The sequence below is a fragment of the Somniosus microcephalus genome, chromosome 15 (genome assembly GCF_052327205.1).
Source record: "Somniosus microcephalus isolate GS21.2 chromosome 15, FLI_Smic_1.0, whole genome shotgun sequence".
In the NCBI taxonomy this organism is placed as follows: Eukaryota; Metazoa; Chordata; class Chondrichthyes; order Squaliformes; family Somniosidae; genus Somniosus; species Somniosus microcephalus.
This window is the reverse complement of record NC_141001.1, coordinates 46,397,240-46,412,894: the sequence shown is the minus strand read 5'-3', so window position 1 is coordinate 46,412,894 and position 15,655 is coordinate 46,397,240. Positions and strand designations below refer to the sequence as shown.

Here is a 15,655-nt window from a genome sequence, read left to right as displayed (position 1 = left end):
TAGACAAAAAGCTGGAAACTATAGACCAGTTAGCCTAACATCTGTGGGTGGCAAAATGTTGGAGTCCATTATTAAGGAAACAGTAACAGAGCATTTGGATAAACATAATTTAATAGGACAGAGTCAGCATGGTTTTACGAAGGGGAAGTCATGTTTGACAAATTTGCTCAAATTCTTTTGAGGATGTAACATACAGGGTGGATAAAGGGGAACCAGTGGATGTAGTGTATTTGGACTTCCAAAAGGCATTTGACAAGGTTCCACACAAAAGATTACTGATCAAGATAAAAAAATCACGGGATTGGGGGTAATATACTGGCATGGGTGGAAGATTGGCTATCTAACAGAAAACAAAGAGTTGGGATAAATGGTTCGTTCTCAGGCTGGCAATCAGTAACTAGTGGTGTTCCGCAGGGGTCAGTGCTGGGACCCCAACTCTTTACAATCTATATTAACGATTTGGAGGAAGGGACCGAGTGCAACATATCCAAGTTTGCCGACGATACAAAGATGGGAGGGAAAGCAGTGAGTGAGGAGGACATAAAAAACCTGCAAAAGGACATAGACAGGCTAAGTGAGTGGGCAGAGATTTGGCAGATGCAATATAATGTTGGAAAGTGTGAGGTTATGCACTTTAGCAGAAAAAAATCAAAGAGCAAATTATTATCTAAATGGAGAGAAACTGCAAAGTGCTACAGTACAAAGGGATCTGGGGGTCCTGGTGCATGAAACACAAAAAGTTAGTATGCAGGTGATCAGGAAGGCCAATGGAATCTTGGCTTTTATTGCAAGGGGGATGGAGTATAAAAACAGGGAAGTCTTGCTGCAGTTATACAGGGTATTGGTGAGGCCACACCTGGAATACTGCGTGCAGTTTTGGTTTCCATATTTAAGAAAAGATATACTTGCTCTCGAGGCGGTTCAGAGAAGGTTCACTCGGTTGATTCCAGAGATGAGGGGGTTGACGTATGAGGAAAGGTTGAGTAGGTTGGGACTCTACTCATTGGAGTTCAGAAGAATGAGAGGCGATCTTATCGAAACATATAAGATTGTGAGGGGGCTTAATCGGGTGGATGCGGTGAGGATGTTTCCACTGATGTATGAGGCTAGAACTAGGGAGCATAATCTAAGAATAAGGGGCTGCCCTTTCAAAACTGAGATGAGGAGAAACTTCTTCACTCAGAGGGTAGTAAATCTATGGAATTTGCTACCCCAGAGAACTGTGGAAGCTGCAACATTAAATAAATTTAAAATGGAGCTAGACATTTTCCTAGCAGATAAGGGAATTAGGGGTTACGGGGAGAGGGCAGGGAAGTGGACGTGAGTCTAGATTCAGATCAGCCATGATCCTATTGAATTGCGGAGCAGGCCCGAGGGGCCGTATGGCCTACTCCTGCTCCTATTTCTTATGTTCTTATGTTCTTATGTCGTGAAGCAGGCAGAGGATGGTGACAAACTTGAGGGCAGCCGAATTTGAGGAGGACACTCCATAATCCCTCACAGTTGACAGTGTCAAAGGCCTTTGTGAGATCAAAGAAGGCCATGTACAGCAGTTGGTGCTGTTCCCTGCATTTCTCTTGTAATTGACGTGCGGTGAAGATCATGTCCATTGTGCCCCTTAGTGGGCGGAATCCGCATTGAGACTCTGGGAGGAGCTCATCAGCCACTGGGAGAAGGCGACTGAGGAGGATTCTTGCGATGACGTTCCCTGTGACAGACAGCAGGGAAACTCCTCTGTAATTACCGCAATCGGACTTGTCACCTTTCTTGAAGATGGTCACAATTACGGCGTCTCCGAGATCCCCTGGCATGCTCTCCTCCTTCCAGATAAGAGAAATGACTCAATATCCATCCTTCCACCAGCAGCATACTTTGGCTGCAGTATGTACTACCAGTAGGTTGCATTGCAGGAACTCAGATTTTACTTCAACTATCCTCCCTATGCCCAGGTCCAAATCATCTTAGAGAACAAAGGTGGACCCAGCACTGACCCCTGGATACACTACATCCAAACCTTCTGCAACCAAATTGTTTCTTGTCCATCAATCAACTTTCCTTCCCTGATACATATCCCATTATACCGTATGTCTGAAATTTTGGCCTTCTGAGACATCTTCTGAGCATTCATACATCTACTGCATTCCATTTATCTAAACAATTGGTCACTTCTTCAAAAATCTCTAAAAATTTGTCAAGAAGATTACCTGCTAAAAGAAATCAAGGAGAATATACAAAAAGAGGGAGAAGATAGAGAAAGGGAAGAGGAGAGTGAAAAAGAGGATAGCAAAGAATAGAACAGAATACATTAGTGCCATTTGGCCAACCCTGGCGACCCACGTGACTGATGCAACTTAACTATTTTCACAAGAGGCAACATCTCGTTACTGAAAATCCTGCACCTGGGAATTGTCCAGTGTTAGTATCTCTACCCATACCTTGTCCAGCGTTAGTATCTCTACCCATACCTTGTCCAGTGTTAGTATCTCTACCCATACCTTGTCCAGTGTTAGTATCTCTACCCATACCTTGTCCAGCGTTAGTATCTCTACCCATACCTTGTCCAGCGTTAGTATCTCTACCCATACCTTGTCCAGTGTTAGTATCTCTACCCATACCTTGTCCAGTGTTAGTATCTCTACCCATACCTTGCCCAGTGTTAGTATCTCTACCCATACCTTGTCCAGCGTTAGTATCTCTACCCATACCTTGTCCAGCGTTAGTATCTCTACCCATACCTTGTCCAGCGTTAGTATCTCTACCCATACCTTGTCCAGCGTTAGTATCTCTACCCATACCTTGTCCAGCGTTAGTATCTCTACCCATACCTTGTCCAGCGTTAGTATCTCTACCCATACCTTGTCCAGTGTTAGTATCTCTACCCATACCTTGTCCAGTGTTAGTATCTCTACCCATACCTTGTCCAGCGTTAGTATCTCTACCCATACCTTGTCCAGTGTTAGTATCTCTACCCATACCTTGTCCAGCGTTAGTATCTCTACCCATACCTTGTCCAGTGTTAGTATCTCTACCCATACCTTGTCCAGCGTTAGTATCTCTACCCATACCTTGTCCAGTGTTAGTATCTCTACCCATACCTTGTCCAGCGTTAGTATCTCTACCCATACCTTGTCCAGCGTTAGTATCTCTACCCATACCTTGTCCAGCGTTAGTATCTCTACCCATACCTTGTCCAGCGTTAGTATCTCTACCCATACCTGCTTAGTCTACCCAAACATGTCTATTTCACAGTAGAGGTGTTTCCTTTTCATCAACGCTAAGCATCAAAGCTGAATTCTGTGGAATCCAAAATGGGCACACAGTAGAAAAATAAATACTGGAAAGAATGCTTGTGTTTTTGTGCAGTCCCAGGGACTTGGTGAGAGCAGGTCAGACTTGAGAAAAGAAAACAGGATCAGATTCCACAAAGTTCCTCTGAAAAAACATTTTGTGCCCAGAAATGCAGAGATTTCCTGTGTAGAGAGAGAAAGAAAGAGATCGATCCCATCGGAAGCTGTGAGTCAGGCAGCACTGACAGTGAGGCCTACCAACTGTGTCTGGAAAACAGCTGTGGCCTAGTCCTGCTGGATCCAGCGAGGTTTTCCAATCCATCCTCTCTAACATTCAAAACTATTCTCACTTCAGTTCTCACAGACGCTGCTTGTTCTGTTCTGTAAATCTGCCTGCCTGTTGCCAGTCATGATGCTGCTTTACTGATAGTTATTGTACTCCTTTGTACCAGAGGGTAACACATGGTCAGTGAGGGAATTACAGCCGCTGTTTTACAAATGGAAAGTGTGAAAAGCCTGTGGTGCTGGTGAGCTTCCCAGGTCTCCAGTTAGAACTAAAGGAATAAACAAATTAAATCCAGCCTTTGCTTTCTGCCTGTATTCCAATTTTACTACAAGCTGATCTCCCGAGGCGATGCTCATGGTGAGTTGGAGAATTCACTATTTTATAACAAAAGGGGTGTTTGTCCTAGTAGTAGTCTGAGACTTCTGTTTTACATTGGGGATTGAATTCCACATCTGTTCATTATTCTGTGAAAGCCATAAATTAATGTCCTTTATTTTTTATATATTCCTTTACCTATTTTTCATTTTTAACCCTTACCAGTCTTAAAGCTAAGACTACACAGTAAGATGATATGCAAGATGTACCAGTTGAGGTTATATATCTAGGCCCTGAAAATCAGCAATCCTGGTGGGGAATTTGGGGCAGGATACATTTGCATTTTCTAACCATCAACAAAACAAGTGATAAGCAGATGATAATTAGGGGCTTTGTTTCCTTTCAAAATTCAACTCAATTCCTTTTTTAAAAAAAACTCAAATTAAGATGAAAAATACACTCTGTTTTTCTCAGATTAACATGTTTTATGAAGTTTCTGGAGTGTTTATAATTGTAAAAAAGCTTCAATATGAATATAATTAGTACAGTCTATTATTTTCTCTCACCCACACAGTCTGTTTAAAAAAACTCAAAATAAAATTTACCTGAATAAAGTTTTTTGAAATAGATTTTGTTACAGACTGAGAGATAAGCAATAGGGGTGTATTTCTGTGGGATTTGTCTACTCATCTGCTATTACCAAGGCAGAAGAGCCATGGAATCCGTAGCAAAACAGCATAAACACGCACAAGTGGGAGAACCCCTGTGGAAATTCATCCCCATTCTGTCCCTTAGACTAACTTAAATGCTACTGTGCTACTGCTACATTCTTAAACTGTGCACAATACACATGCTCAAACTGCATAATCTACTAACAGTATCACTGCTCTGGGCAAATACATCAAGCCCAGGGTTTTGAAAGAGGCGGAGGCCTTCAAGTAACATCTCTAATGAAGGTATTAAGATCAAAAAAAAAATCAATGGATAAATTTGTGAAGTATGTAATATTTTGATTTCTTTGATATTGTTTAAAATCTTATTTTGGACATTAAAAATTGAGAGATGCAATTGGTTTATCAACAAACAATGAGTGTGAAGTGTTCCTATGGAGTCTTTCCATTATAAATGTTTTTCATAAGCAGTTTGATTGCCAACTGTTGATATAAAAAAGCATGGCTCAATATCATGATACAGGAAGTATGGTTTGTGAAAAGGAAACTGCCTGCAATATGCAAGATTTTATATATATATATAAAAAATAGATTATACTTTATCTCCAATTCTTCTCTCCCTCCCCCCTGCGACCCCTCCCCAAGAGTCTTGTTGGGCTACAGATAATTAGCTCTGGTACCTCACCCAGGCTACTACTGTCCAGTTTCTGATGTGAAAATTATCAAGTGTCAAGTCCACCCTTAAAACCTGACTGGTCGAAAACAGGCTCCTGCTGAGATCAGCTAACTCAGCACAGAATATGGAATTGGCAGTTACAAGATGAAAGAGGCCTGACTGGAGCAAGAGTTATGGATTAGTGATGTTTCCGCTCCAGTGATCCAGCACCTGCCTCCATCTCGTCCACAGCTGATCACATTCCAGCCGTGTGCCATGTTGCATGCTCTTCCTTCCAGTCCCTGTGGCTACACAACAACTGCGACGACAAGGCATGAGATTGTGCGAAGTTACACAAATTCTTCGTTTGCATCTACATTCTGCAAAATGCAGGGAAAAAAGAAAGAACTTGCATTTACATAGCACCTTTCATGACCTCAGGGTATCTCAAAGTGCTTCATAGCCAATAAAAGTACTTTGGAAGCGTAGACACTTGCAATGTAGGAAACACAGCAGCCAATCTGCACACAGCGAGCACCCCCAAAAGCAGCAATGAGAGATCAATTTAATTAGCTGCAGGCCTCAAAGTGTTTTCCCCCACATAGTATGAGCCACCGACAGCAAACACAGTCCTGCACCACTCGAAAACATAAAAGTGGTGAACTCTGCATCTACAACAGTATTTCTCAGCTGCCTTCCCATGGGTCCTGAGAGAGTTCATTAGAGGTCTAGAATAAAAGCACCTTTTCCCCCCCACTGACCTTCCATTATCAATGGCACACTGATAAAATGGGGCAGGGATGTGTTGCTCAGAGATCACAAGTCTCTAATCGGGTTGTCGGCCCCGCAGAGATTCAGCTGCACAGGAGACTGATAACAGCCGGGCCACATTACCAGATATTCAAGGCAGATCAGTCAATGTCTGAAACAGGTTAACTGAATCCTGACTGAGGGGCTCCATTTTGCATTATTCTGTTTCTCTCTCAGATGCTGATGTAATTTCTGTGTATCTGCAGGATTTTGTTTTCTTTTTAGATTTCCAGCATTTGCAGATTTTTCTTTCTAACTCTCTGCTCTGCAATGTGCATGTCAAATGAACGGGTTCGACAGTAATTACTACATTTAGGGTGGCTACGACATGAGCTACAGATGTTTGTAGACGACGAAGAGGCTGTTGTAGTGTAACTGGGAGGCACATTGTGTACCTCGGGATAAATCACCCAGCTTGAGAAGCAGCGCTGAAGTAAATACAAAAGCAAAATACTGCGAATGCTGGAAATCTGAAATAAAAACAAAAAATGCTGAAAATACTCAGGTCAGGCAGCATCTATGGAGAGAGAAACAGAGTTAACGTTTCAGGTCGATGACCCTTCGTCAGAACTGAATTGAAGTAGCTCAGTCAGTCATTGGCATGACTAATTGCCAGAGCAGAAACCACTGACAAGAGACCCCCACTCCCAAATACCCCCCCACACCGAGCAACACTCCCCAATACCCCCCACACCCAGCCCCACCACACACCCAGCCCCACTCCCCACCACACACCCAGCCCCACTCCCCACCACACACCCAGCCCCACTCCCCACCACACACCCAGCCCCACTCCCCACCACACACCCAGCCCCACTCCCCAATACCCCCCCCACCCAGCACGAAGCTCAAAAATACCCTCACATTCAGCACAGTTCTCAAAGTACCCCAACGTATACCGGATATGCACAAATGCTCACCCCATTAACACTGGACTACATTTACGTATTGTCTGTACTCTTGCCCGGGTTTAATTTTGCGAGTGCCAGCAGGCAAACCGACGGTGGGAAGCTTAATACATCCAAGTCCCATCCTGTCCTCAGCTGATGCCCACACCCCCAATTTTCCAGTCGGTGTTATTAGATCATGATCAGGTGAATTGCTGCTCCCTAGCCATGGGGCATTTGAGGCCAATTATAGCACCTGTAGTGTTGCCCTATTTGAGATCAGCTAATAGCAGAGACTGGGGATAGAACTTGAGACATTTTGGTCTATATAGCTCGGAACCACACCAGATAATGCATCCACCCATTAAGTCATTAGGGCAGCACTGAAAGAGAACTCAACTTGTTGACAGGCATATCACGCTGTGTGTGAAGTGCGTAATTATTCTCAGTTGTGTAAACAGACCAAAGGCATTTTTTTAAATCTTCTGGTAAACAGCCAGAGTATGAAAGCAAAATCAGAAAATCCGATCCACACGATACTCACCGACCTCAAATGTGTTGTGTCAATGTCAGCCTGCAGCCAGTCATCTCACCGGCTAACAGAAGAGTCATCAGAATTCAGGGAGTCATCTGATCCTCTGCAATCAGTGGTGTGACGTGTGTGTTGAACTTGGCTCTCGCTTAAAAGAGTCAACCCAAGCAAAGCCTGCTACTCATTTAAATGTTGCTGAGGGATCTGTGATTTTGAACTCCGTGCAGATGAATCCACTCAGCATAGCAGAGTGGAACCGCACTTCCTCTTCCAAATCCCTAACCACATTCAGAAATAACGCTGGGCGCAGCAGGAATAAGTGTGGTTGCCTTTGAAATCTCAACCCCTGTCCTCCTCTCAAGAAGGAAACTTGCATTTCTATATCGCGTCACCACATCTCAGAAAGATCTCTCAGCTTTTCACACATAAGTTAGTTTCAAGTGCAGTCGCTGTTGTTATGTAGTCAAATATGCTCAGAACTCAATGAGCAGCCTCCAGCTTTTTAATCCCAATTTTCACGACTCTTCTGAATGCGCCACCTCTCGAGTGTTCAGGCACTGATCGGTCACCGGTACCTTGCCCAAGCTGCTATTCGCCATGTGTCAGCGGAGACAGTGAAGGTGCTGCCAGGCTAGTCAACCATGGGTTGAATCAGTGCCGAACGTGATTTTACTTTTGACCCAACATCAACACACACACACACACTTTCTAGTAGGAGTCACTGTAGTGGCTATGGTACTGGACTACTAACCCAGAGGTTGCAACTTCAAATCCCACCATAGAAAGTTAGGTAATTGGATCCAATACATCTGGTCATTTGTGGTTTATTACCAAGGAACATGAAAGCTGCTGGACTGCATTAAAAACCAAACCAGTTCTTAATCTTCTCCTGGGAAGGCAACTGTCTGTTGTAATAACAAATTGCTCAAGAAGGCAACCAACCTCCAACTTCTCAGGACAACTAGGGATGGGCAATTAATGCAGACTTGCCAGTGGTGCCCACATCAAGAATTTTTTAAAAACCAGAGCAAGACCTGGATGATTTTCTCCCCCCTCCTTAGCCCCAAGACACTGTCACAAATCATGCCATTTATTTCTATTGTATATTTTTTTTAAATCCCACCACTATTTTCCAAATAAGGATCTCCATGGTTTCTTATGCTTCCCCCCCATACCCCTCAGCCCAGCACATGGTGCCACTCCCCTAACTCCAACCATAGGATGTTCTGAATTGCTGGATACTAAATATATAGAAAGGTTTGAAGTGCTGTAATAATCCCTGGCCCTCCTTGTTACTGCGTGCTAAAATAAGTCACTATTTGTTACCTGGCTCAGTACAGTGGCTATACGTACCTGCAGTCAGCACTTCTCTGTGATGTTCCACATCGCAAACATAACAAATTCCAGAGATTGTCTTTGTTTTTGTTGTACTTTAAGTTGAATAGATGCCGTGATATTGTCTGACATGGGCTACAATGAGGTAGAAGAAATGTCCATTCAATGTCATGCCAGCGGGAGTGTTTGTCCTTGAGACTGAATCAGAGGGTCACAGGAGAGGAGAACGAATCACCTTCATCGCCCACACTATATTGCAACTGTGCAATCCATGGCCAGTGTTACAAGGACAACGGCAGTATTACTGTACCAAAATAACTGCAATCTGGAATATTCGGAAAATTAAGCCTTTGGGAAATAGGAGGCCCTTTCATCCTTCAGAACAGACAACAACTGCAGAAAATGGCTTCTGTGGGGTTTATTCTTTCCAATTTTTCTCCCCTTGCTTCCTCGTCTAAAAGTGTTGATGTGCTGGGGTACAATTCCATAGGCCATTCTTCATGTGTAAGCCTGGACAGACACTGCATGACAGGAGGCTGTGCATTCTTGGATGGCATCACAGTTGAGCTCCATCCGGACGTCCGCATACTCGCACTTCACAGATGGACAATGATCAGGGGTAGGAACCATAGCTGATTTTGCCCCTCCCAAGAGTGCTAAGGTCAATTGTGACACCCCAATTGTTGTCCCAGCTGAGATAATCTAACTGAGCAGAAACTGAAGATCCAGCCAAGAACCTTTTGGTCCATTTAGCTTATTGAGACATCATTGCTCACTTGCCCATCTAGGGAGTTGTTTCTGTACATATTTAAGCCATGTATTTGTTCTTGGTGACTTTATCTGCTCTTCAAAGTGAGACACACTAGAATTGAAAATGAAATATTCCATTTATTTCTCCCAGAGTGAGCATCAAGCATTCCCATGGCAGGCACACAGATTACATCCAGGGTAAAGCTCCCTCTACACTGTCCCATAAAGTGCTCGCACACCAGATACATGGGTACAGCCTTGGATCAGTGGGAACACTGATCTGAGTCAGAAGGTCAAGGAGTCAAGCCCTACTCCAGAGACTTGAGCACATAATATAGGCTGACATTTCAGAGCTGTACTGAGGGAGTGCTACACTGTCAGAGATGCTGTCGTTTGGATGACACGTTAAACCGAGGCCCAGTCTGCCCTCTTGGATGAACATAAAAGATCCCATGGCACTATTTGAACAAGAGCAGGGCAGTTATCCAGATACCCTGGCCAATATTTATCCCTCAACCATCATCACTAAAACAGGTTATCTGATCATTTATCTCATTGCTGTTTGTGGGACCTTCCTCTGCACAAATTAGCTGCTGTATTTCCCTACATTATGACAGTGACCATATTTCAAAAGTACTTCACTCGCTGTGAAGTCCTTTGGGATGTCCTGAGGAAGTGAAAGGCACTATATAAATGCAAGTTCTTTCTTTACATGGTTAGATGCAGAGTAAAGCTCCATCTACACTATCCTATAAAGCACTCCCAAATCAAGTACAGCTTTGGCCTGATGCAGCATAAAGTTCCCTTTGTGTTAAGACTGCCCAAAGCTTTACACTTATCAGAGAAAATGGACTCTCGCCCATTGGTCAGGGCTGTTTTCAAACCTGGATCACAAAGGTGAAAGGTCCATGTCCAAACATTGCACCATCCAATTTCTGTTGTACATTTTATTCCCATGCTAATTTTCTTTCCTCCCCTCCTTTCCTGAATATACGGACCGCTTGCGGAGGTATGGTTCAACGGTTACCCTTCCGAAGGGGCTGCCATTCACACGTGAGCTCCAATAGCGAGCTTCAGTAGGGACATCAGAGTTCAGCCTGATCCCAGTCCCAACCAGGACCCATACATGCACCACTCTTGCAGGGTTCACTGGGTAATGACCCAGACATGGGCGAGGGATCCAACCTGGAAAATTCCTAGTCCAAGAAGTTCAGGTGCCCATCAGGCTAACTAGATGACGTACTTAGGGAGTCTTCTGTACATTTTAACAAATATTATAAAGTTTAACTGTGAATATATACAGAGTATTTTTTTTAATAGCAAGTAGCATTTTGAAATAAACATCATTGTAGTGAGGTGCAGAGGTATAAATAATGACTCCTTCAAAGCCCCCAGGTCCGAACGTGTACAAGATTACCAACAATGTGAATTGATGTAACCCCAGCACCTCACAGAACTAGCTCACAAATACAACTCCAAAAGTATTTCTACAGCCTCAATGGTTCAGTTGGTAAATGCTCTGCTTATTGTGCTACTGAATCATAGAGACCAGAAGGTCCCTGGTCTGTCCTGAATTAGCTGAATCAGCCTGGCAGCAGCAGGAGTGATAAATCACCCCTGGGCTAGGGATGGACAAAATCAACCATGGTCCCTGGTCCCAATCTCTATCCAGCATCTCCTGAATTAAACTTTGTGGACAGTTTAAGAAACACACACGCAGGCATGTAAACAGGCTTTAAAATTAACAACCGCAAAAACCACACAAATCCCAGCAAACCCCTGTCTAACCCCAGCTCCATCCCACACATCGACAACTGCAAACTTCTTACTTTTGCAATTTTCTCCTCTCCTGACTTTTGCCAGGTACCTCTCCACACAGGCCAGCAGCTCTCCGGAGGATCTTCATGCATGAGCCTTGATTCGCAAGCGTTGGCAGGCTATTCCACTATGGAGGCATCATAGACAGAGCCCAATTCTGCCTTCACCTGATGCCCACACACATATGCAACTTTCAGCAAAAGTCACTGGACAGCAATCAGGAGCAGGAACCCTGGCTGATTTGTCCCTCCCTAATGCTGGGGCACTGTGGCCAGTTGCAGCAGTCCTACTGGCACCCTTGGTTGAGATCAGCTGACACCACAGAACAGGGATCAAACCTGGGCCCTCCTGTTCTTTATTTATGTCTCAGTTAGTCACTGTCTCTACCAACTGAGCCATCAGGGGAGCCCCAACTGTGCATATAGGCCCGTCACTCCTGGATTCATGCGCCCATCGGGATATTTTACTGGGTATATAGGCTGGCAGATTTTAAATGGCCAACATCCTCGCCAACAAAAAACAAGATTTGGCAAAACTTTGTTTGGGACGAGAAATGAACCAGAAGTGTCACATGGCACGCGAGGCCCAAAGGCACATTTCAACACAATCTGTCACTGCATTATGTGCTTGTAAATAGAAGCTGAGGTTTGCCAAACACTTTTTCATGAAGATGGTGCCCCTTTAAGATTGATTTTTTTATATACACGGTTACAAATACATTTGCAGAGTTTCTCAATATTATATCAAACCACAGTTATGCTAACCTCACAGGGTGGGAAACAATCTAAATAATGGCACTCCGGCAAGAGAAAGATCCAGACATGGAATAAGAGTAAGCCAGAACAGAGGAGCTCTCTGATGGCTCGGTTGGTGAATGCACTACCTGATGCAGTACAGGGACCAGAAGGTTTCAGATTTGATCCCTAGTCCATGGTGAACTAGCTGATCATAGCCAGAGCAGCAGCAGGAGTATGACAACAGGCCTCAGCAAGCCTGGGCTAGAAAGGGGAAAATCGTGCGCTTTCCTGCTCCTAATCACTATCGAGGTGACCCATTCTGGAAAGTGTAAACATATGGTCAGATGAAGACAGAATTGGACTCAGCTGTGATGCTTTCACAGTGGAATAGTCTGCTGAACCTCACTGTCTAGGCTCACACATTAAGAATAGCCCCTTGCCCACGATCTGTTGGCTGTGAAACTTTACCCCAGCAGCAATTAGTGCCTTCAGGAAAAGGAGGAGAAAACTGGAGGAAAGATAAAGAAAAACTTATATCCCCAATGTCACTGTTAACATACAAAGTGCGTGCAGAGGCTGATAAGTAGCACACTGTTCATCCCCTGAAAGAAGCAAAGATCTCTACTTCTGATTTAAACAAGGGACAGAGAGAAGGAATCACAATTAGATAGTGCTAGCAACAGACCACAAGAAAATTCGTCTGTTGATGTGTGTCTCCCTCAGTGCCTCTCTTTCTCTGGCCTTTTAATTGCCTCTAGCTCAGAATCTCTATCAATGTGTCTCTGTCTAGAGGGATAAGCTTCAACGGCTGAATGCCCCTTTCTCATTCCTGACTTTTCTAATGTTAGTGTGTTTTTTTTTCTATTTCGATCTCTGTGTGAGGTTCTGTGTATCACAAGCCAAGAGATGGATGAAGAGCTCCTCATTAGAAGTCACAAATCAACATCTAATTTATACTTTCACTGTATTACACAGCGTCTGAAACACATCATTAAACTGCAGTTTACTATCATTGCCATAGTTACAATCAGGCAGAAAAAGCAGGATTTACAGCATTTAATACATAAACACTGCTATAGCACTGCAGTCTGGTTTCTCATCCCACTCATGTCAAGCTCCCCGACTACTCTAGCTCTCTGAACCTCCCCTCCTCTCCCCAATACATTTCCTGTCAGAGACACCACTAGGTCTGCAGTAGAACTGGTGACGGCAGAAGCTTCCCTGCTGCTAACACAGGAAAGCTGTAACTCAACAGGGGTCAGACTTACCGTTTCCACATACTGGCAGGGGCTCCCCTCACTCCTGCACACCTAAACTATCCAGTGCAACGGGTTGCAGCTGTGGCTCCATTACATACAGCCACGCAGAGGGCCGAGATGCCAGCTTCTGGCACTGAAACACTGGGGGAGCTTACCCCAGACCAGCAGCTCCGCTCCGCTCTTAGGATACTCTCTCTCTCCACTTCACTGCATTCTACAGCACTAGGCACGAACAGGAACAGCTCAGCAGCCTAGACTCAATATCACGTGACCACATGTAGCTAGCTCTCACTTGAAAAAGGGAAACATGTGACCCTCCCTCCAGCATCATATGACAAACAGGCAGACCAGCAGCTCCGGCTGACAGACAGCAAGGAAAGAAAACATCTGACTGAAAACTGCTTACTTTCAGTCAGGATGCTGGGAGAGAGGCTTCCCTTTCCAAGCAAAACTGACACCCACATCCGGCCGCCTGAATAACAGAGGGAGCTGCCCAGTCAAAGGCTCCGGAGCTCCAGACTTTACTGAACTCTCAGCCCATCAAGGTTTTCCAGCTTGTGAAACAGTTTGTCTGCGGGCTTTCGGCAGCAGCTCAACTCACAGCCAGACAGAAAAAATAAACAGGAATGCTAAACAATCCAACTTTTCATTTCAATTAGAAGGCCAGAAGTGCCTCGTTCTAAGATTGAGCCATTTCCCCCAACTGTCTCTCTCCTGAAGGCACTACCTCTTGCTGGTGTATATAACAGCACAGGCGCTGGGCACTCTCCAGTTCCCCACCCAAGTAGCCCATTGTTCATGTGGCCAGTCCAGACAAAGGGTTTTACCACATTATTTAACGGTGGCTGGATCCTGTCCTCTCCCAACGTCCACATACTTACAGCAGGAACAGTGATCAGGAGCAGAGTACCTTGGCTGATTTTCCCTAATGCGGGGGCTCCGAGACCAAACTGCCACCCCAGCTGACTCAGCGCAGACTGGGAATCGAAACTGCAATCTCCTGGTCTGTGGGATTCAGCGTACACCAAGACATCAGGGTAGCTGGTGAAAGTGGGCGGTTTGCTGCATTCCACTGCGTATGGTGTTACAAACACCAGCACATAGCTTAGTACAAGTGGTGCGAGGGGTCAGTACAAGTGGTGCGAGGGGTCAAACGTAAAAACAGAAAATGCAGAATTCCCGGCAGCGCCAGGGCACTGCCTCCACGAGAGAACCGCTGCTCCGTGTGTGACTGTGAACACCCTGTCAGAGGCACGCAGGAAGTGTGAGCTTAGTGTTGATACTCTGGGCCTCAGTGACCTCTCCAGGACAGCTGGAGCATCCGTGAAGGAAGTTTTACCGTGACAGCATATGTCGATAGCATATATGCCGGCACACCTGCCTCTGTCAGCATGTAACACTATAACAGAGCCAAATCCCAGTGCAAAAACAGGGCCCTCCTTTACACAGCCTTCAACAGGTTCAGTAAAGAGCAGCGTACACACAATAAAAGTCTCTTGTAGGTCATGGATCTCCACTTGAGGGTCGATCTCCCACCATGTTTGCCAAACCTACTGGAATTTTTGAGGATGTAACTGGTAGAATAGATAAGGGAGAACCAATGGATGTGGTGTATTTGGGTTTTCAGAAGGCCTTTGATGAAGTTCCACATAAGAGGTTAGTGTGCAAAATTAAAGCACATGGGATTGGGGGGGAATATACTGGCATGGATTGAAAACTGGTTAACAGACAGGAAACAGAGTAGGAATAAATGGGTCCTTGTCAGGGTGGCAGGCAGTGACTAGTGGGGTACCACAGGGATCAGTGCTTGGGCCCCAGCTATTCACAATATAGATCAATGATTTGGATGAGGGAACCAAATGTAATATTTTCCAAGTTTGCTGACGACACAAAACTAGGTGGGGGATTGTGAGTTGTGAGGAGGATGCAAAGCAGCTTCAAGGCGATTTAGACAAGTTGAGTGAGTGGGCAAATACATGGCAGATGCAGTATAACGTGGATAAATGTGAAGTTATCCACTTCAGTAGGAAAAACAGAAATGCAGAGTATTATTTAAATGGTGATAGATTGGGAAATGTTGATGTACAAAGGGACCTGGGTGTCCTTGTACACCAGTCACTGAAAGCAAACTGCAGGTGCAGCAAGCAGTTAGGAAGGCAAATGGTATGTTGGCCTTTATTGCAAGAGGATGTGAGTACAGGAGCAAAGATGTCTTACTACAGTTATACAGGGCCTTGGTGAGACCACACCTGGAGTACTGTGTGCAGTTTTGGTCTCCTTACCTAAGAAAGGATATACTTGCCATAGAGGGAG

General features: G+C 44.7%; 1 protein-coding gene across 7 annotated transcripts in view; it reads right to left on the bottom strand.

Moving 5' to 3' along the window:
• rab3il1 (RAB3A interacting protein (rabin3)-like 1) overlaps positions 1 to 14,569 on the bottom strand; it is a 90,100-nt gene extending 75,531 nt beyond the window's left edge. For 5 of the 7 annotated variants that reach the window (XM_086007755.1, XM_086007756.1, XM_086007761.1 and 2 more), the window contains exon 1: positions 13,352 to 13,576. In XM_086007755.1, coding sequence (XP_085863881.1) covers positions 13,352 to 13,362 — 11 coding nt within the window. In that variant the 5' untranslated portion in view covers positions 13,363 to 13,576. Of the gene's footprint in view, positions 1 to 13,351; positions 13,583 to 14,223 lie in introns of those variants that run through there. The other 2 variants (XM_086007759.1, XM_086007760.1) reach the window with 2 other exon arrangements.
• Positions 14,570 to 15,655: the final 1,086 nt, after the last annotated feature.